At 39.9% G+C, this 21,124-nt stretch overlaps 1 protein-coding gene and 1 pseudogene across 39 annotated transcripts in view; both read right to left on the bottom strand.

Annotated features, from left to right (window-relative positions):
- The window catches only part of PTPRT (protein tyrosine phosphatase receptor type T), a 716,634-nt gene that overhangs the window by 335,442 nt on the left and 360,068 nt on the right, over positions 1-21,124 (bottom strand). For all 39 annotated transcript variants that reach the window (XM_078393145.1, XM_078393157.1, XM_078393154.1 and 36 more), the window contains one exon: positions 13,282-13,575. In XM_078393145.1, coding sequence (XP_078249271.1) covers positions 13,282-13,575 — 294 coding nt within the window. The remainder of the gene's footprint in view (positions 1-13,281; positions 13,576-21,124) is intronic.
- Positions 9,581-9,710, bottom strand: LOC140707197 (U2 spliceosomal RNA; annotated as a pseudogene).

Below are 21,124 nucleotides of genomic sequence, written 5' to 3'. Positions count from 1 at the left end.
TGAGCTATGTGTGACCCTGGTAAACTGAAAATTAGTGGAAAGGTCAGTATCATTCCAAGGAGAAACACTGCAGAAAGTACTCAGAAGTAACTTACTATTCTCTTCTTGGGACATGCTGATGCTTTCTAGCTTGCCCAAAGTGACACATAATTGGATCATCACCAACGAGGAATCAATCTCTTGATTCCTGGTTCAACAGCCAACTTCTCTAACTCATTGTGCCTTTCAGCCATTTAACAGTTAGAGTTAACACTCAGGTTTGATTTCCTTCAGAATGGATAGGTTTGATCTCCTTGCAGTCCAGGGGACTCCCAAGAGTCTCCTCCAGCACCACAATTCAAAAGCATCAATTCCTCAGCGGTCAGCCTTCTTTATGATCCAGCTCTCACTTCCATACATTGTTACTGGAAAAACCATAACTTTGACTATGCGGACCTTTGTTGGCAACGTGATGTCTCTGCTTTTTACCATGCTGTCTAGGTTTGTCTTCGCTTTCCTCCCAAGAAGCAAGTGTCTTTTAATTTTGTGGCTGCTGTCACCATTTGCAGTGATCATGGAGCCCAAGAAGGTAAAATCTGCCACAGCCTCCATATCTTTCGCTTCTATTTGCCAGGAGGTGATGTGGCCAGTAGCCATGATCTTAGGGTTTTTTAAATGTTGAGCTTCAGACCCTTTTTTGTGCTCTCTTCTTTCACCCTCATTAAGACGTTCTTTAATTCCTCCTTACTTTCTGCCATCAGAGTGGTATCATCTGCATATTGGAGGTTGTTCTGGAAATCTTAATTCTGGATTGGGATAGAGCCAACCGAGCATAATTCTACATGTTACAAATTACATGCATTCCAACTCCAGTAGTTCTCCTCTCACATCAGCAATAAGTAGGTACAAGAAGGATTGTAAACAGTTTCTTTTTCTTGAGAACAAGAGAGGGAGACATAACCTCTTGGAAACAGAGTAGTTTATGCAGATTTCAACATACTCTAGTCTACACATAGAGAAATGGAACAAATCAGAATCACACTCAATGAGATTGAACTGCACATGGCAAATATCACAAAGAAAAAACTGGACAGCAGGGATAGGCAACACATTGTCTGTGACCAGGATCTTTTTCCTGTCCCACTTCTTTGCATTACATTATGGAGCTCTAAGAAGTATAGTAAAGAAAGGGAGAATTGAAAGTGTATTCAAGTGAGCCTCATGGCGCAGTGGTTAAACCGCTGTACTGCAGCTAAAACTGTGCTCATGACCTGGGGTTCAAATCCCAGGTAGCCGGCTCAAGGTTGACTCAGCCTTCTATCCTTCCGAGGTTGGTAAAATTGCTGGGGAGGCAATGTGTAGCCTGCATAATTAATTTGTAAACCATCCAGAGAGTGCTTGAAGCACTATGGGGAGGTATATAAGCAGCATGCTTTGCTTTTTTAAATAATTGGTTTGTAATATGTAAAACACTGATGTGGCCAGAATGTGGCATCTGCAGATCCTGTGGCTTGCTCTACTTTATTTTAGTAGATACCGTAATTTACACCACATTTAGTTTACATCCAGTGTGACTCACGGGCTAAGTAATTGCTAGCAAAATAATATAAGTTATCATAATCGTAGCAGCTTGCCAGATTTGTAGGAATTATATTTCCAGGAGTTGTAAAAGCAATAGAAATGTCCATTATAAATTTCTGACTGTGTATTCAAGCTCATGTAACTTACAGGTCCAGCAAAGGTGAGTTGTTTACAGTTGAAGGGAAATTGTAAACATTTGAGATAGGGAGGCAAGAGACACATAGGTGCAACATAACAATGCAACATAACAGAACATACCAAAGTTTTCAATAATAATAGTGTGTTTTAGAGATCTTTTCTCTGCTTTTTGATTGTGCCTCTTTAGGCTATGCACTTTTGTTGTTGTTTTGACATGTTGTTTCAACCAAGTAGACTTCGGTCTAGACGGGCGGGGTATAAATTAAATAAATAAATAAAAACTTATGCATTTTTAGAATGTAATTAAAATATTATTTTTGATATGTTATTGTACTTTTTATGCACCTGTATTCTGGATTGAACTCTGACTTTAATATTAGTGTGCAACATAAATTAAGTTGGTATGCATATTTTATGCATTTGTGCTTATGGTTTTCTATAGCTGTAATATTTTTGGATGCTTTTCAACAACTTTGAAGTATTTTTGCGCATATGGAACATATAAACAATGTAGATAAATGAAGCTTGTAGAATTAGTCAAGTTGATGTTGCCTGGAATTATTGCAACAATAAAAAGATATATCTTTTTATATCTTGATACTCAGATAAATTTTTATATGCTTGGAAATGGCTATCTGATTCCATTCTGGAATTAATTCTTTTTCTGGGATAACTTCCAGCTGTGACAAACACAGGGTTCTGATCCCCGCCCCCCCGCCCCCCGTAGATATGTAAAGTTCAATAGGGCTGCTAGGAGGATATTCAGGTGTCAGAGGGCATTTTCTGTTTCTTTACTCCTATTGGTACACTTTTTTATCTGTGAGCTGAAAAATCATAAAAAGAACAACCTGTCTCAAACACTTGGTCAGCATGGCCACTGGCTAGTTCTACCACCTGAGGCTTCCAGGTAGCTGCCAACCAAAAAGGTAATTTTACAAGCTCTGAGAAAGGTAGTAACTTTGAGCAAGATGTTACATGTACAGTGTAGTGTTTAGTTTAGCCCTGAATATATATTTTCCTTTAGAAAAAGATGTTTGACAGTGGGAAAGAAGAAAGAAAAGAATGTTTGACACTATAAAAGGAAAGGAAACAGAACAGAAAAAAACGAAACTACTTTTCAACCAGATACAGTATCACTATTTCACAGGTTATAAGCATCATGCAGTTTTTTCTTACCGTCACAGCCTGCCTGAGCACATGGATTTCATGGGCCAAGGAAGGTCAAAGGAAATGGAAAAATGAAGAAATGTGTACTTGGCCCAATGAAAAACTTTGAAGGTTCCCATTAAAATCTTCTCTAGGGCATGCTGTTCCTTTGAACATAAAAAGAGCCCTCTCTGTCCAGGGAATCACCTACATACTAAGTGCAGCTCTGTAGAAAAGTGCAGGGAAAACAGAGACACTCAGTGAAACTTTCATTTGAAAGCTGGTCAAAGATCTCTCTCCCTTTTTCAAAGGGAAAAAATGCAGAGGAAGGGGAATGAAACAATCTTTTGACATTTAAAAGGAATGGGTCTTTAAAGATATATGTTTGATTCAAGAGTCAATCTTACACATATGGAAATATGTGATTAACTTACCATATATGGAGTGTAGCAACTTTTGTAACTTAACTAAATTTCATTTCTGTTGTTTCCAGAGGTTACAAGACTTGAATTAAAAAAAAAAACACTGAGTAAGCGAGAGCTAGTGTGGCATAGGGAACAGAGTGTCAGATTAGGACTCTGGAGAGACCCTGATTCGCATCTCTGCTCAGCTATGGAAACTCACTCGGGAAGGCCATGATAAACCACTCCTTGAACATCTTACATAGCCTGAAAACTCTATTAGGGTTGCCTTAAGTCAGGAGAGACTTGGCAGTAGCTGACACACATATGTACCATAAATATAATGATTTCCAAGACAATAGCCATGCTATTCTGCAAAAAAAGCAGAGTACCCTGTCAGCTTAAAGAATAGCAGGTTTTATTTGGCAGCAGGTTTCATGGATTGTGAACCCAGTTGTTCAGATGCATAGTCAGCTTCAGTTAACTGACACACATATAAACATGTAGAGTAATGGGGGCAGGGAGTTATCGGTGATGTTTTTATTGGCTATAATTAAATGTTGTTAGCAGTCAGGCTGTACATATTTGTAATGGACAGGTACACATCTCAGTGGTAGTCTTGTTGTTGAAAGATCACTGTTGAGTAATAAAATGATTTGAGGGCTCAAAGAAGGCATTTCTCAGACTGAAATATCCATCCAAGGGGAGTGAGCAGATCAATAAGACCAGATGATACCCAGAAACAAACACAAAAAAAGCAAAAGAATGTTACATATTTGTTTGTTTTGCTTATAATACTTTTAGCCCACCTTCCTCCTTAAAAAAGACTTAAGGGACAGCTGAGGGGCCTGATGCCGAGGGAGGCCCGGAAGGAAAAAAGAAGAAACCGGGCCTTCTCGTCGATGGCCCCTCGGCTGTGGAACACCCTCCCAACTGAAATTCAGCTGGCACCCTCGCTGGGTGTATTCAAAAGTCAGTTAAAAACTTGGATATTCAAGCAGGCCTTCCCTCCAGTCAATTAAGTGATTCTTATTTTTTCTCTTTTCTCCTTGAATCATGCCATCTTGGTACTGTGCTGTTTGGAACTAATTATAATTGTATTTTTGATGATTTTATACATGTCTTGCTTTTGTGTTTTTATCCATGTAAGCCACCCCGAGTAGACATTGTCTAGAGGGGCGGGGTAAAAATTAAAGGAAGGAAGGAAGGAAGGAAGGAAGGAAGGAAGGAAGGAAGGAAGGAAGGAAGGAAGGAAGGAAGGAAGGAAGGAAGGAAGGAACGGCGGCAGGGGAGGGCCGGCCAGGGAGGAATCGGCTCCCTCCTTCTACTCAGCCCAGCAGGAAGCGGACTCTGCATCTGTTGCAAGGAGGGAGCCGATTTCCTTCTGGCCACATGGCTTGCTTGTCCAAACAAGAAACAAGCCGCACAGTGGGGGGAAAATTGACTCCTTCCTTGCAACAGATGCAGAGTCCGCTTCGCGCTGGGCTGAGTGGAAGGAGGGAGCCAATTCCTCCCTGGCTGGCTGGCTTGCTTCTCATTTGGAAAAGCAAGCCAGCTGGCCAGGGAGGAATCAGCTCCCTCCTTTCACCCAACGCTGGGTCCTCTTCGCGCTGGGCTGAGCTCAGCCGACGCGAAGGGGACTCACCGTCGGGTGGAAGGAGGGAGCCGATTCCTCCCTGGCCCGCCGGCTTGCTTCCGAAGCCAAAAAGGCAGGGAGAAAGCGCGGGAAGTTCAAACCTGCCACATTTTCTCACTGCCTTTTTGGCTTCAGAGAGCTCCGAAGCTGCCCATCGTGGCGGTGGGGACCCCCAGGGAGGTCTCCCAGTGCTTGCACGCCACCATGGGAGACCTCCCTGGGGGTCCTCGCCGCCATGATCGGTGCCTTCAGAGGTTTCAAAGGGCTTTCCCCGAGATTGGAGGAAGCCCTTAGAAAGCTCCAAAGGCAGCGGAGCGCTGGGTGGCTAGAGCAGGCCGGGCCCCTGGCCGCTCCTCCCTGGCCGCACGGAACCAGCGGAGGGCCGGGAGGCTAGAGCAGGCTGGGCCCCTGGCTGCTCGCCCCCGGCCGCAAAGTTTAATGCGTTTCTATGGGGTTTTCCCTCCCGCACTGCAATGTTTCCGGATAGCGACGATTAATCCGGAATGGATTAACGTCGCTATGCGGGGCACCACTGTAAATTGAAAAACCCAATTCAGGCAACCAGTCACTTCAGCTTGCATGAAGAAAAAGATATTTGCCTGCCTGCAGAAGAACAGAAAAATGGGGCTAGCTTGATCTCCTGTGGGAGGGAGTTCCAAGGTCTGGAAGCGGCAACAGAGAAGGCCCTGTTCTGTATCCTCGCCAAATGCAATTGTGAAGGTGGCGGGACCAAGAGGAAGGCCTCTTCTGATTATCTAAATCCTGAAACACACTCATAAAGGGAGGTGCAGTCCTTGAGATAGCTGAAGCTGTTTAGGACTTTATTGATTAGAACCAGAACTTTGGACTGTATCCAGAAATGCATCAGCATCCAGTGGGGCTGCTGTAATGGGGGGGGGGGGCACAGAGCGTACAGTAATCCAGCCAGGATGTAACTAAGGAATGCATCATCCTGACCAGATCACACTTCTCCAGGAACCGGGGCAGCTGGCATATTAGTTTTAACTATGCAAATGCTTTCCTGACCACTGCTGAAGCCTGAGTATCCAGACTCAGGTATGAATCCACGAACTATCCCCAAGCTGTGCACCTGTGTTTTCAGAGGAAGTGCAAGCCTATCCAATACAGGCTGCAACACTATTCCTTGATCAGCTTCTTGACTGACCAGGAGCATCTCTGTCTTATCAGGATTAGGTTTCACTTTATTCACTCTCATCAAGTCAATAATTGATACCAGATATTGATCTAGAGCTGAGACACCTTTCTCGGATTTAAGTGGAAAGGAGAGATAGAATTGGATGTCATCTGCATACTGGTGACACCAAATTCCAAAACTCCAAACAACCCTTCCCAGCAGTTTCATGTAATGAAATTATTAAGACATTGACAGCCAGTCAAATGCATCACCAACAATCCACAGCTCATCTTAGACAATAGAATTCTCTTCTCACAGGCTCTGAGTCAAAGTTCCCATTCAAGCTAAAACTTTTGCTCACAAGCAAGCAACACATTTCACAATAGAGATACTGGCACGGGAAGCAGCTCCCATGGCAGACCCAAAGGTCAAAACTTCCCTCATGTCTACATTGCACACATTATGGCAGGACTCAATGATGCAATCCACAACTTCAGGTTCCATAAACCCAATCATCTTCCAATATGACATACACCATCTTTCCCACAGATTGTCTATCATCCTGCCACATTTCATGGTGGTATCTAAAGAATGTTCTCAGTTACAGCTATTTGTATATTTCCATTCAAGTGACCATGAGCTTTGGAAATTTGGAAATCCAAATATTTGTCTAGATCAGGCAAATGGGTTGGACTGGGGGAATATGTCAACAGCCCCATTCAAACACCATTTGATTTAAAATCTTCAAGCTCGGCAAACAGTACGAATAAAAAAAACAGGTAAGTCTAAGCATTTATTAATATAACTAAACCACTTTCCAAATTTACCACTGAGACATTTAAAAAAACCTAAGGTTTCCAAGTACATCACTCTGGAGCTCATAGATAAGGAAAATAACATATTTTAGAAACATATGTCTCTTCCTCCTCTTGAACAGAAATCTATTTTGTGCACCACTATCTCATAACAAAATGGCACAAACAATTGCACCTATTCTAGCAGTATTGATTAGAGCAATAGCAGTAATTAAGAGAGATTTCCATCTATGGTACATTTCTCCCTGCTTCCAAAAATTTAATGCAAACTCAACTTTAAAAAGTGTTTCTACTACACTATGCTACTACTTAAGTACCATTTCAGGAGTAGTGGTGAGTATGAGATTGTATTAATTTTATTATCAATATTGTGGAACCTTGCTCCTGTAAATACAATGGGACCTGTAAAGAGGACTTCAATACAGTCCTATTAAGAATGAAATGGGACAGAAAAACATACCATTGTATTGATAAATGACAATGGGATAGAAACCATGTCTGGGACACAGTTATTGATCTATACAAGTTAATAGTTTATATAAGATATGATAATTGTGGACGTACCCATATCCACCATGTGTTTTCTCACTACATAAGCATTCCAAGTGGTAGAAGTGGCTCATATCATTTTAAAAAGCTATAGAACTTTAAATAATCTGCATTCATTATCATTATAGTGATAACGCTGGAAGTGATATCAATGTTTTCTATTCCAACCCTCACTGACGATGGAAATCCAATACTATAGCATGCAGTAAAGGGAAGTGTGCCATTATTCCAGGCAGTTTCACTTTCAAATTCATACTGCTGCGATGTTCCCCATGCCAAAAGGAAGGAAGGAAGGAAGGAAGGAAGGAAGGAAGGAAGGAAGGAAGGAAGGAAGGAAGGAAGGAAGGAGGTTTTATCAAAATGCTCTTGCATTTCAGCCACTGATTCAGGTCTTATCCTCGGAAGAAAGAGAAAACAAACTTACTACAATCTTCTATGTGATGGATTTTCAAATATTTGGAGAAAGGTATCTGTTGCACAAGCTAAATATTCACTAATCTTTCCAAGTTTCCACAATGTATTTCATTTTCTGGCTGTCACAGTCTTTGACATGTGAACATACAGTATTCCAGTTTGCTGATATCTTAGTACTATAAGGGCTTAATCACAGGTGAGAAAAGAACCCCAGTTATATCGATTCTTTTCATACCTCTGTTGTACCAATACATTTGTTCAGCTATCATGTTATATTATTGTTTTTAACTGCGTCAGTTAATGTTTCCCTATTTGAACTGTTGTAGCAGACTACACTGCTCTTAATTTTGTATCAATTCATTTTCTCTAGTGTTTCAGCTCTCCCCTTGTCCTTTTTTTAAAAAATAACAAAAGTGATATATTGACAGAGCAATAGAGAGATCCAAGTGTCAAGAGGACGAACCAGATTTTGAAAAACTTGCAAAGTATTGTGGAGAGTACGGAGGCGGGGACAGACTGTCTCCTTTGAGCTGTCTCCTTCTGAGCAAAGTATTCCTGTTTTTTTTTTCCTCCTGGCATCTTTCTTTTTCCCTTCAAACAATCCCAAGCAGGAAAAGGCCCTTTCTCTTCTGCAGAGCTTTCTTTACCCACCCGTAAGAGTGCTTCCGAGCAATGTATTCCTTTTGTGTGTGGTGGCTGCTTTGATGTATCAATATGCCTTTTAAAATATTTTTAAGGGGGGGGGTACGTACACAGTGGCCGTGTAATGGCCACAGCACCCAGAAACCCAACCCTTTGAGAGGAAATAGATTGGCAGTAATGTTCACACATGCTGAAATGACAAGGAATGAAGTGATTCATCATCGATACAAATTAAAACCACACTTTCAGTGAGGGGGAAATAAACTGGAAATAAAATGCTGGCCAGAAAAATGAGTCGATCTTGGCTGTGCATTGTGGGTTCAGAAATGTGTGAAACAATCTAAAAAACCCTGGCCATATTGGTATAACTGGGGTTATTTGGCCAGATGTGATCAAGCCCTAATTCTGTATAACTGAACCCATTTTGTAGGGATATTCCTAATGACTGAATGTGCCATCTCTGCTGAAAGTGGATACTATGATTCACTAATCCTTTTTTTTCTTCACAGTGCATACCATTCATGTAATGAAATCTATGACATTCACACAAACAGTTTCTTATATTTTATTTTTTCCTCAATATAAAGAAGATTAAGCAAGCTGTATAATACTTAAAAATTGGAATGATACCCCACACAAAGAAATGATGGATATGAGACTTAAATTCCTGACTCAAAACCCTTAATGAAAAAGGTGCCTGGTTGAAAAAATAATTGTTTAAATTGAAAATATTAAATCAGTTATAACTGCAGCTGGTTATAGAATCTGAATCTGTTAGATTCTGCCCTTTGATCTGAAATTCTGAAGTGGAATCAAAACCTTTGGAATTCATTACTTTGTAAGAGAACAGGGGACATTTGTCTTCTCCATATGGGTGTATTGTTTTCTATTTTTTTCAATAGGAAGACAATTATGCCTGGAAAACCTGAGAATTTTATACATGCTGAATACATTTTGCTGCAATTTTGTGATTTCCATTCAACCCTGTAAGGAATTAGAAGGAAACTGGGACTTGTAGTCATACAAAGATCGAGTCTGTTAGGTTTGTTGTGAAGTTGGATTTAAACTACTGAAAAGTTCTCATGGGATTGTTATTCCAAGCTTCTCTGCCTGGCATTGAGATAAGAAGCAAGGCCGAGGAGACTGGGGGAAGACGAAACAGTACATACCACTTAATTGGGACAAGATAAACCCGAAGAAACCAAAACAAAATCAAGAGTGTGTTTGTATTACAGATACTACACTTGATCTTAGCCAAAAGGCTGAGAAGCTATATACAGAGCAATTATGTTCTAATTGCCTCGTGACCGGAACACAATGGCAAAAGTCAGGTAATTTCTTTCCATCTGTTTTTTTAAAAAAATATTATTTTGTCTATATCAGATTTTGGAATTGTTTTGTTTTGAAACAAACATGTTTTTTTAAAACTAGGAATTCTGAATACTTGGAATAAATTCTACCATGATAATCATTCATCAGAAAGGAGCCAAAGACATGTTGGCATTTCAGAATAATTATGGAATCCAGGTTAGACTAGCTTATCTAATATTTCTTTGAGACTGAGATATTGTTCTTAGAGGGACAGTAAGCCACCATCTGAAACAAAGCACAGATTAACTGTTATTCTATTGTTATCTGAATGCTTTTACAGTTTCTTATTCAAAAGTTTCACAAAGCATACTGTGCTATTCAGTCCTTCCTACTGACAGAATGTGATATGTCCTTTTAGTCTAGGATTCTGGGTCTCTCCACTTCTAGCCTCCTTGGACTGTCCTTGTGAATAGAGATGCAGATACATTAATGTCACACAGATATAATATACTGTAAAACCATGGCTAGTTTTGGCATAAACCTTCCAGGTCTGGAGGCATAAACCTTTTACATCCGTAACAACATGGTAAAATTGTCTTTCAAGTTCAACAAGTCCTAGGTTCTCAAACTTTCCCCCTTCATCACCAATGATGAAGAAATGTAGAACCAAACTCTCAGAACCATGCTTGCCATTTCACCAAATAGCTACTGTAACTGTGCTTAGCGCTAGATGCTTCTCTGCAGCCTCACAGAAAATGTCCCTGCTCTCATTTGAAAAAGTTCTTTCACATGCAAATAAAAGTTAGAATGTGGAATATTATTTAAAACACGCTAGCTGTTGGACACAATCCACCTACTCAGTTGAAATGATGTCACAATCAGCAGCATATTGTCAAACAGGAAACACTTCCTTTCATGTTTGAGGCTCCACACACCTCACCTCATGGTTATGAATCACAGGCACCCTGAAATAAAAAAGGAAGTCTTTAATCAGCAGCAATATGCTGCTGACAGTGACATCATCCACATTACTCAGGCTGAACACGATTTTGGCCATTAAAATGCAGACAACACAGCTGGTATATGTAGGCAGATAGAGTAATGTTGATGACTGCACTAATATTTAGTTTGTGTACAAATGTGTTATTTCATTTGTGAAGCTTATCCTGTAGCTAAGGGACATGCTGTGAACCATCTTTTTCTATTATACCTCTCATAACCTCAGTATAGGCTAGACTTTAGATTAGGAAATAAAGTATGGCAGACTGATTCTGATTGTAGATCAACAGACATCATCTCTAGACCACCCTCTGATACAATGTCCCATTTCTGTTCCTCTTTTCAGACAGAAAGCTTCTAAGATCTGACATTCATATGCCAACATAGTATTCCTCTTAGCATTTAGGCTGACAAACATTCTTCTTCAGTGAGCGTACACTTGTTACACCAATGGAAAGATAGACTTAATTTATTTTGAATATAATTTCTGAACTTCAAAAGCAGCAAAGAACCATAAAATCCTGTCTTGCCACAAAATTAATTTAACTGTATCAGTGGAATTAAAAAAGAGAGAGAAGAGAAGGTGAGGAGGGAGCTTCTTCTATGTAAGGATATGCAGAAGCTTCTGAATGCAGATAATATTATCTTGTTTAATATAATGCAAGACTTCTCATAATCAGCATTTGATGTGAACCCCCCTTCACAACTTTTAATAAATCAAAAGCTTTTGTAAAGTTCAGGAAGAAATTATTCATTCTGTAATCAAGCATCTTACTCACCAAGAATGGTACTGAAAATATTGATGTCACAGTTTCTACAATTCCCATTTTAAAGTTTGAACTTTCAGAGGGTGAGAACTCTGCAACAGCATACTTAAAATCAGAAATTATAAGCAAAGAAAATGACTTAATTGGTGCTGTGAAACTGGGGTGCAAAATCCACTGTTAGTCCCAAATGGAGCGGACCCACTGAATCAATGACAATTCTACAAGTGTCACCATTCTATAGCTGGTTCAGTGGGTCTGTTCTGGTCTACAATGGAATTTAGGTGTTTGTTTCATGAAGTCCTGTTCACATTGTACAATGGGGGAATGTGTGTACATTTCAGATTAGAATATTGAAATCCTTGTCATTTCCTGTGGTTGATTGCTGGTGAATGTTCCCCTTCATAATAAAACAGATGTTCAATCATAGATTTGCTTTATGGGATCCAGACACAAGTGTTTAAATCCTGAGTAATCTCCCTTTTATGGCCCCAGGGCTGCATTAATCTGGACAGAAAAAAAATAGATGCAAATATGGAGCTTGCATGAAGCAGAGCCAATGCACCATATTTAAGTATATTAATGCATCCCATTTATTTAATTATTGCAAATAAAATGCACACTGCTAGTGTTACATTGTGACTTCTTATGATTAGCAAGGTCCTAAATTAAAAAATAACAAAAACAAAATGTTGATCTGTGGCTGACAACTCTCTGCCTCAGGTGTTTTTGTATTATAGAGCAACCCCACCACCCCCATTCTCTGTAGTTTTGATTTTTCAAATTCACTTTGGTCTTCCACTGGAGTAATTTAAAACAGTATTTTTACAAAATGAGTTTTGACTGCAGGCTGTAGCACTTGACAGTGACTTGGTCTTTGGGAGGATGAACAGAGGATGAGCCTGACATGCTCACCAATAATGAGCCAGTTGGGATGTTCAAATCCATCTTTCTTACCTCTCCCTCCACCTGTAGTTCCAAAGGCAAGTCCCTCTTTCCTTCCATTACCCAAAGCCATCTGCTGATGAATTGACTGTGATGCAGTTTAAAAAAGGAACCAGACATCTGTTTTTGGGGGGTCATTTTTCTATATGCCCGAACTTTGAACAGTTTTTTTTTCTACACCTAACATGTCACTCCTTTTTTTGACTACAGATTCCAAAATTGTTCCACTAGTAGCACCTGTTTCTTCTCAGGACATTTGTATTTGTTTATTGTCCCTTAACTAGCACATCACTTGATTCAGCTGACAAAAAAAGAAAAATAGGGAGTGCCATCAGCAAGCAAACAAAACTTTACTTATAGTCAACTAGCCCTTCACTATTCGCCTTCATTAGCATCAGGTGTTACCCAACTTATTTAGATACTTTCTTTTTCCCCAGGAAACCACAGCCTTTCCACTTCTAAGAACAGCCTTATTTCCCTGCTACTGATATGGCAAGAGTTCCTAGTGGAATAGGTGGAAGCACTTCTTCTGCTTTGGATTCCCCTTCTTCCACCTCATGGGAATATCCCATGCATTATTTCAAACCACTCTGAACTTGACATGAGAAAACAACATGAAACAAACTTTTCCTAAAACGAATGAAAAGCTATGCACCTTGAGGAATGGAAAGATGATAACCAGAAATATAAAAATTGTTACGGCGGATACTTAATCTGACCAGCGATCAAGTGTCAAATATAAGAGCCAGATAGCCTCTATATAACACTGACCATTTTTGTCTCTCACAATGCGTTTGCTGTTAAAAACAAAACTAAAATGCCTTACCTGCACATTTTGTTCTTGTTGTGAGTGGAGGGCCAGGTGGTCCAGTCCCTCCTTCTCCAGGACGGGTAAGAAGCACTCTGATCTCATACTCCACATCGGGATCTAGATGCCATAACTTGTAATTAGGTGAATCAACAATGTGAGTTTCAGCCCAGTTCCCATTAGTCGTACGGTATTCCACCTCTTTCAGGATTATAGGTCCATCTCCAATTATAGAATTTGCATTTGGCTTGATCCAAAGATAGGTGGCTCCAACAGCTAGAAGTTCAGGGGGTGCAATAGGTGTGGGAGGTTCTGTAGGTGAAAAAAAGAATCTATATAAATTTCTAGATGCTATTTTTTAAAACTCTTTGCTTTATTTAAAGAGAGCTATTGTTATGTGGTACAACTGGAGGTATAGACATATTCAAGGGTGATACGGATTGCCATCCATGATGAAAACACATATTCAAATTTCACTTCCTTCACTTTCATTTACATCAATGCTATTTTATTTTGAACCCAGGTCTCCTGAATTTCAATCCATCGCTATATCCACTACACAACACTGTGTATTTTAAAGTAAAAACAGACAAATATATAAACAGAGATAGCTATAGCTATATGGAACACTGAGACAGACTTTTTTTGGTATGTTTCATGCGCCATCGAGTCAGAAATGACTTATAGTGACCATAAGAGAGATTTCAAGGTAAGTGACATACTTAAGATTTGTTTTACCAGTTCCAAACCTCCCCTCTCCCAAAGAGTTTCCATTGCCAAGCGGGAATTTGAACCCAGGTCTTCTGTATTATAATTCATCACGCTATCCTTTACACTGCACTGGGTACCCTATGTCCTGAATGTTGCTGGACTGAAATTTTCATGAACTCTGTCACTTTTATTGTAACCCTAAGCTGAACAGCTGAATAAAGCTAATATTGAAGTTTAAGCCCCCATGATTAGGAAGGTTTTCTATGGGCATTCTTCTGAAAGAGTATTTATTTTAAACGTGATCAACATGATTAGAACAGAGCTGTGACATTTCTCTCATTCATTACTGCTGTCATTTAAAATGCCTGAGTTCAGGCAACTCTCTTGGTATTGATCATGGTTGTTTTAGACTTAGTGGCCAAAATTACAGTAAATTGATATATAAGTTCATTGCACAAGGAGGGGTGGGAGGGAGAAAACATGCCTAGCCAATTAAGAATCCCTAGAGAGAGGAACTACAATAAGTATGCTAAGTAAGCTGTATAGATATTCAGATAATTAGTCCAGAAAAAAAGAGTGCTGTTTACATGAGGTTACGTTCTCTTAGGCCTGCACACAGAGAATTAATATAAATAATTGAACCATGGATAATGATGATGTAGATTCTATGCACTTCTAAATTAGTAGCCAAAAATAGGGCTGACAGCTGTGGTGTCCCAATAGAACCCTTACAGTTCATTGTCTGTGGTTCAAGCAAATATTGGCTAAAGCATGAGATGAGCAGCCATGTTGTACCAAAATAGTACCAGGGCACAGGACACTGATTATTCCCCTTTCTCCCAGCCCGTCTAAATAATTGGAAAGGAAATGAAGCGTGACGCAGGTTGCTACTTGCCACTGAAAGTTCCTGGCTATTGCGAATTTGCTACATCCAGAGAGCTGGTTGACCCAAGAATGAAAGTAATGCAGAAGTACTAGGTCTTCTTAAAGTGTGTGGAGCACACAGACAATTAGGACACCACACTCTCTATTCGGGCTTTGATCCTGGAAATACAACAATGTGGAGAGGAAGATAATGTTTTATCCAGGTAGCTTTTCCACATGAACCACTGGAGTGGAAGGGCTGGCTGACAAACATTAACTAATACAAAGAAAATCAGGTTCTGGATATTTCCATTGCTTGATGTCTCTTTGTGAATGGCAGTGAGTACAAGAGGGAGCCTTTTAAACCTTCTTGGCTGCTGCCATTTTCTGGCATTTTGAATTATAGGTACAGAAGGACTATCCCATATTCATAAGCCAGAAGTTTTCTGAAAGTATTGAATTATGACTAAATTCAATACGAGGAACCTACCAGAATTCAACTGGAAAGATGGCATTCTACAAACCACTCTGATCAGCAGAATTAGAAATAAATGTGCTAAAATGCAAGCCTGTGTTTATAAACATTTCTTCTCCCCATGAAATGCACATTCACATATTTATGTCCACATAAAATGCATATATATTTGCATTTAAATGCAAAACACTAGTCATATTCTGTGTGATGAGTCACTAGTTATGAAAATCAAGAGCTAGAACCAGCCAAATCATGGCATGCAGCAATTAGGGCAATGATGTTGCCAGTGTAGTGGGCAACACAACAATGACAACATGAAAGCTTCCTTAACAGTCATTAAAATCACCATGAAGACAAAACTGAATGGCTCTATGGCAGTGATGCAAAGAATTCTAATTCAGTTCTTAATTTTTCTCAAATTAGGCTAAAACTGCTTGACACAACACTTTGGCGATTTTCATCACCATGATGAGATTCTTCACCTCCTAGAAAGAAGGCAGAAATAGGAGGTGTTGTTTATTTTCCAATCAAAGTGTCTGCTGTCTGTGCAAACTACCTATGCACAAAACTAGTTATGATTTCCCTTTGAAAAACAACACACACACACACACACACACACAAGAACTGAATGACCAGTTGACTGATAAAAAAAGTTGGAAACCACTAATTCTTAAAATTTCATCTGATAAATTAGCCAACACCCTAATTTCCCACAGTTTATAGTACAGTAGGATACCCTTACTCATGGAATCAGTATTTGGTGATTCACTTATCCACAGCCTGAAAATATTAAAAATATTAAAAGAGAAATCCCCAATATATATTCAACTTAATCGACAGGCAGGTTTGAAACCAATCCCCCACAGCTATGGGGGTCCTACTGTATTATTTCAACGTTGCTTAATAAGCACAGATACAAAAACATTCCCATTTTTCCTGTCAAAAGCATGGGAATATATCTTGTCTTTCTGTGATTAGAGGAGAACAATTTTCCCATTTCTTGCCTCTACCACAAGAAATGACAAGTGACACTTTGGCCCGACCATATATGAGGTAATCATATTCTCTACATAACCCCAGGATTTCAGTAGATGACAGTGAATCAGCAGTAAATTATGGAAAACAATGCCTTCAGGTAGATGCAACAATGCCCAGAACAGCTAAAGAGGAGCTTACAACGTTCATATTAAAATCAATCAATATGTAAATATGGCATAGTGCTGATGCAAATGTGTACTAATATTTTAAAATGTAGAGTTGTGCACATAGAGTTGTGTGCAAATAGCCTCACAAAATGTTGTGGCCAGAAGAAATGGAAGGGATTGTTTCAGTTTCCAGCAGTTTCTCAGTGGTAGGGCTTCCCAGGAACAATGCCATTAGCACATCTAAATACATGGTTTCTAAGTAAAGGAAGCAGCAACAGAGTTTGCAGTCTAGCCATGATCTGGGACCCACCACAGTGCTTGGTTGGTGATATGGGAAAATTCACTGAATCTTTGTCAGAAATAATTTTCTTTGTTTAGGACCCAGTGGAATCATAAGAAGAAAAATCATGGACGTTTTCTCAGGAAAAAAAAATGTCTTTTTGAAAAGATTAAGATGTCATAGCAATTGGCTTGATTCCACTGATGTGGAAGGGACTATGCATCACATGTTCACCTGCGTAATTAACTTAAACACACATTGCAGCAATTTCCTAGTCTTCAAATGCCATGAATTTCACAAAGTGAAAATCCTCCGTTTAAGAGATTGAAGCTCATTCACGACACAAGTGAAAACATCTATAGATTTAACAATGATATCGTTTGAATCACGATTAAGAATTTATCTTCCTGCTCTATCCTGCATGTGAAACATTTTAAATAAAATCATACATTTCAATAAAATCAATCTTTTAACTTTCAATGGGGGTGATGGTTTCACAGCACAGATATAGGGGATCCGAGTCTCACTGTTCTGAATATGCTATTTTGGATTAGCTATTCTGGACTGCCAATTTTAATAATTGTTGGCCATCCACTTCTAGAATTAATTCTAAATATATCTTAAGTAGTGGCATTTATTGCAGGAATTCAAGAGTTGACACGGTCACAGTAATAAAACCTTCCCTTTTAAGAATCTTTAATTTATAAAACACTGTAAAAATGTCAAGCCTGGAGCTGAATCTATTGTACATGGCTTTTGGATATGTGTACAGTTGTTCAGCCTACCAGCCAAAATGGGTTTCTTAGTGATTCATAACCTTAACATACAAGGAGAACATGATGAAAACCCTACTAAAATGTTTGGATTTTTCTTTTTTTTTCTTTACAACAAGAAGGACATAATAAAAACCCACTAAAGTGTGGTTTGTTTTGTTTTGTTTTATTTATTCCTTTTGTTGGGGGACAGCTGCACCATCTTCATTAGAATTGAACACAGCAAAAGAAAAGGCAGAGAAATATACATTGGCAAAGGAAAACATATTGCATTTACAAATACACAATCAGTACTAATTTCAAAATGGTGAACTAGTTTGGATGAATCCCAAACTGGAATTAAGATTTCCGGGAGAAATATCAACAACCTCAGATATGCAGATGATAGCACTCTGATGGCAGAACATGAGGAGGAATTAAAGAACCTCTTAAAGAGGGTGAAAGAGGAGAATGCATAAAAATGGTCTGAAGCTCAACATTAAAAAAACTAAGACCATGGCCACTGCTCCCATCATCTCCTGGCAATTAGAAGGGGAAGATATGGAGGCAGTGACAGATTTTACTTTGTTGGGCTCCATGATCACTGCAGATGGTGACAACAGCCACGAAATTAAAAGACGCCTGCTTCTTGGGAGGAAAGTGATGACAAACCTAGACAGCATCTTAAAAAGCAGAGACATCATCTTACCGACAAAGGTCCACATAGTCAAAGCTATGTTTTTTTCCAGTAGCAATGTATGGAAGTGAGAGCTGGACCATAAAGAAGACTGACCACCTAAAAATTGATGCTTTTGAATTGTGGTGCTGGAGGAGACTCCTGAGAGTTCCTTGGACTGTAAGGAGAATAAACCTATCTATTTTGAAGCAAATCAACTCTGAGTGCTCATTGGAAGGCCAGATCCTGAAGCTGAGGCTCCAATACTTTGGCCATCTCATGAAAAGAGAAATCTCCCTGGAAAAGACCCTGATGTTGGGAAAGAGTGAAGGCAAGAGGAGAAGGGGGTGACAGAGGACAAGATGGTTGGACAGCGTCATTGACGCTACCAACATGAATTTGACCCAACTCCAGAAGGCAGTGGAATACAGGAGGTCCATGGGGTCACAAAGAATCAGACATGACCTAAAAACAACAACAAATTTGGAAAACTGAAATTCAATCTTCAGTCTAGCTCCTGTAATTTAGTCATTGAATCATACATCTAAAAGAGTGACTACTTATAGATCACCCAAGAGAGGACACGTATCAAAACCTTAAATAGCTAACTAATCTTGAAAGTCCTATTAGAATCACTATGTCAGTTCCAGATTGACTGCACATTACACACATGATACTAAGCAACACTAATTAACATATATCTTATAATAATAAACCTTGGCATTGTTGGAATCCCACTCTATTTCAGTACTTTAAGTGTCCCTTGGCCTACTTCGGTGTCTATTAGATTACAATTTGCTAGTATAGTTCACAACACAGTTACTTTTTTGATTGCACAGATCACTGAATTTTGCACGGCAGTTCCCTGCTCAAAAATTCCATACAAAATGCATATAGGAGGGGAGGCTGCATACAAAATGTTTGTTATTAGAGAGAGTTGTACCAGCTTCGGAGTCCTAATTTTCAGGCAAAAGAATAAGTACGTGTGACAAACCCAGACCTACTGGGATCTGTCACACGTTAACTAAGCTGCCACCAACCATTCCCTATAAGAAGTCACACAGACCAGGGATGGATTTTTAAACAATAAAAAGAATAAGGTTTATTTTAAATACAAACAGGGTAAATAAAACAATCAGGTGAATAAAATAAAGTAACGTGGCTTATTCTCACACACACAAGCATACAGTTTGGTTCACCTAGAACCTTTAACTTAAAGCACAGACCCTGAACCCATCAGTTCTGGCTAACCCACAGACACCTGAACTTATCAGGTTGGTACTCTGACACACAGTAGTACCCTGTCAGACACCCAGACTCCCACAACAGCTTCTTCTTCCCCAGCTGCTGCTTCGTCCCAACCCAGTGTCTCACAGTCTGTCTCAGCATCTCCTCTTCACCACACAGGCATCACATATTTATACAGTACAGCCCCTCCTCCTGATGTCCCGCCTTCCACTCCCCATAGGATGGAACTTTCCCTCCAAACCCATGACAGACAGGTAACATCAGTGCTGTTATGTAACACCTCCCCTCTTTAAAAGTTGTTTTGTAGGGGGAAAGCTAAAAGTGCTTTTCACCAAAAAAACAACCTGCATAAAATACACAACAACATTTATACATACCATATAATACTTACATATACTTACACTCCAAGTTAACCATAGCAAATATGCATTTAAACATTTTACCATATACAGTACATCAATTTACCTTTATTAATACCAACCAAATTCAAAACCAGGTACATTTTAACTTTTTGTTTTCATTATATACATATAGTCCATGTTCTTTCGCCGTCTTCAGTCTTCAGGTCTTCTTGATAAGGCGTCAGCAACATAGTTCACTGACCCTCTGACCACCTTCACTTCAAAGTCATAGTCCTGTAAGTTCAAAGCCCACCTCATAAGTTTGCTATTGTGGGTTTTCATCGTCTTTAACCATTGCAATGGTGAATGGTCAGTACACAGAATAAAATGTCTTCCCCAGATGTAAGGCTTGGCCTTCTGGATCGCGTAGACTATGGCCAAACACTCCTTCTCCACGGTTGCCAAATGTCTCTCACCTTTTTGAAGTTTCCTACTCAGGTAGGACACTGGATGCTGGTCACCATTCTCATCCTCTTGGCACAGAACTGCTCCTACCCCGCTGTTAGACGCATCGGTGTAGATGATGAACTCCCGGTCGAAGTCTGGAGCACGCAGGACAGGATAGTTGATTAACGCCTCCTTCAACCTCTGGAACGCCGCCTCACAGTCGCTGGTCCACGGGATGCGGTCATCAGCCTCCTTCCTCGTCAGATCGGTCAGCGGAGCCGCAATCTCGCTAAACCTCGGGATGAACTTTCTGTAGTAGCCCACCAACCCAAGAAATGATTTGACCTTTTTCTTGGTGTTGGGTCTAGGCCAATCACGAACAGCTTCTATTTTGGCCTCCAGGGGTTTTATCATTCCTCCCCCTACCATGTGACCTAAGTATTTTATTTCTGGGCTACCCAGCTGACACTTGCTGGCCTTTACTGTTAGCCCTGCTGCACTTAACCTCTGCAGCACTAACTCCAGGTGTATCAGGTGATCTTCCCAGGTATTACTGAAGATCCCTATGTCATCAATGTAGGCCACTGTAAAGTCACTGAGCCCTGCCAAGGTCTGGTCCATCAGCCTTTGGAATGTGGCTGGTGCATTTCTGAGACCAAAGCTCAGGACTCGAAATTCATAGAGACCAAAAGGGCTGCAAAAGGCAGTTTTTTCTTGATCCCTGGGATCAATTCTTAATTGCCCATATCCCTTTACCAGGTCCAATGATGAGATGAACCGACAACCCCCTATGGTTTCAATCAGGTTGTCTAGCCTGGGCATTGGGTAGGCATCAGGAGTGGTTACACGGTTTAATTTCCTGTAATCAACACAAAACCTAATGCTCCCATCAGGCTTGTCCACAAGGACTATCGGAGAGGAC

This window comes from Pogona vitticeps, chromosome 4 (assembly GCF_051106095.1).
Source record: "Pogona vitticeps strain Pit_001003342236 chromosome 4, PviZW2.1, whole genome shotgun sequence".
Lineage (NCBI taxonomy): Eukaryota > Metazoa > Chordata > Lepidosauria > Squamata > Agamidae > Pogona > Pogona vitticeps.
Note: the sequence above shows the minus strand (reverse complement) of the source record. Positions and strands in the feature narration are given on the sequence as shown.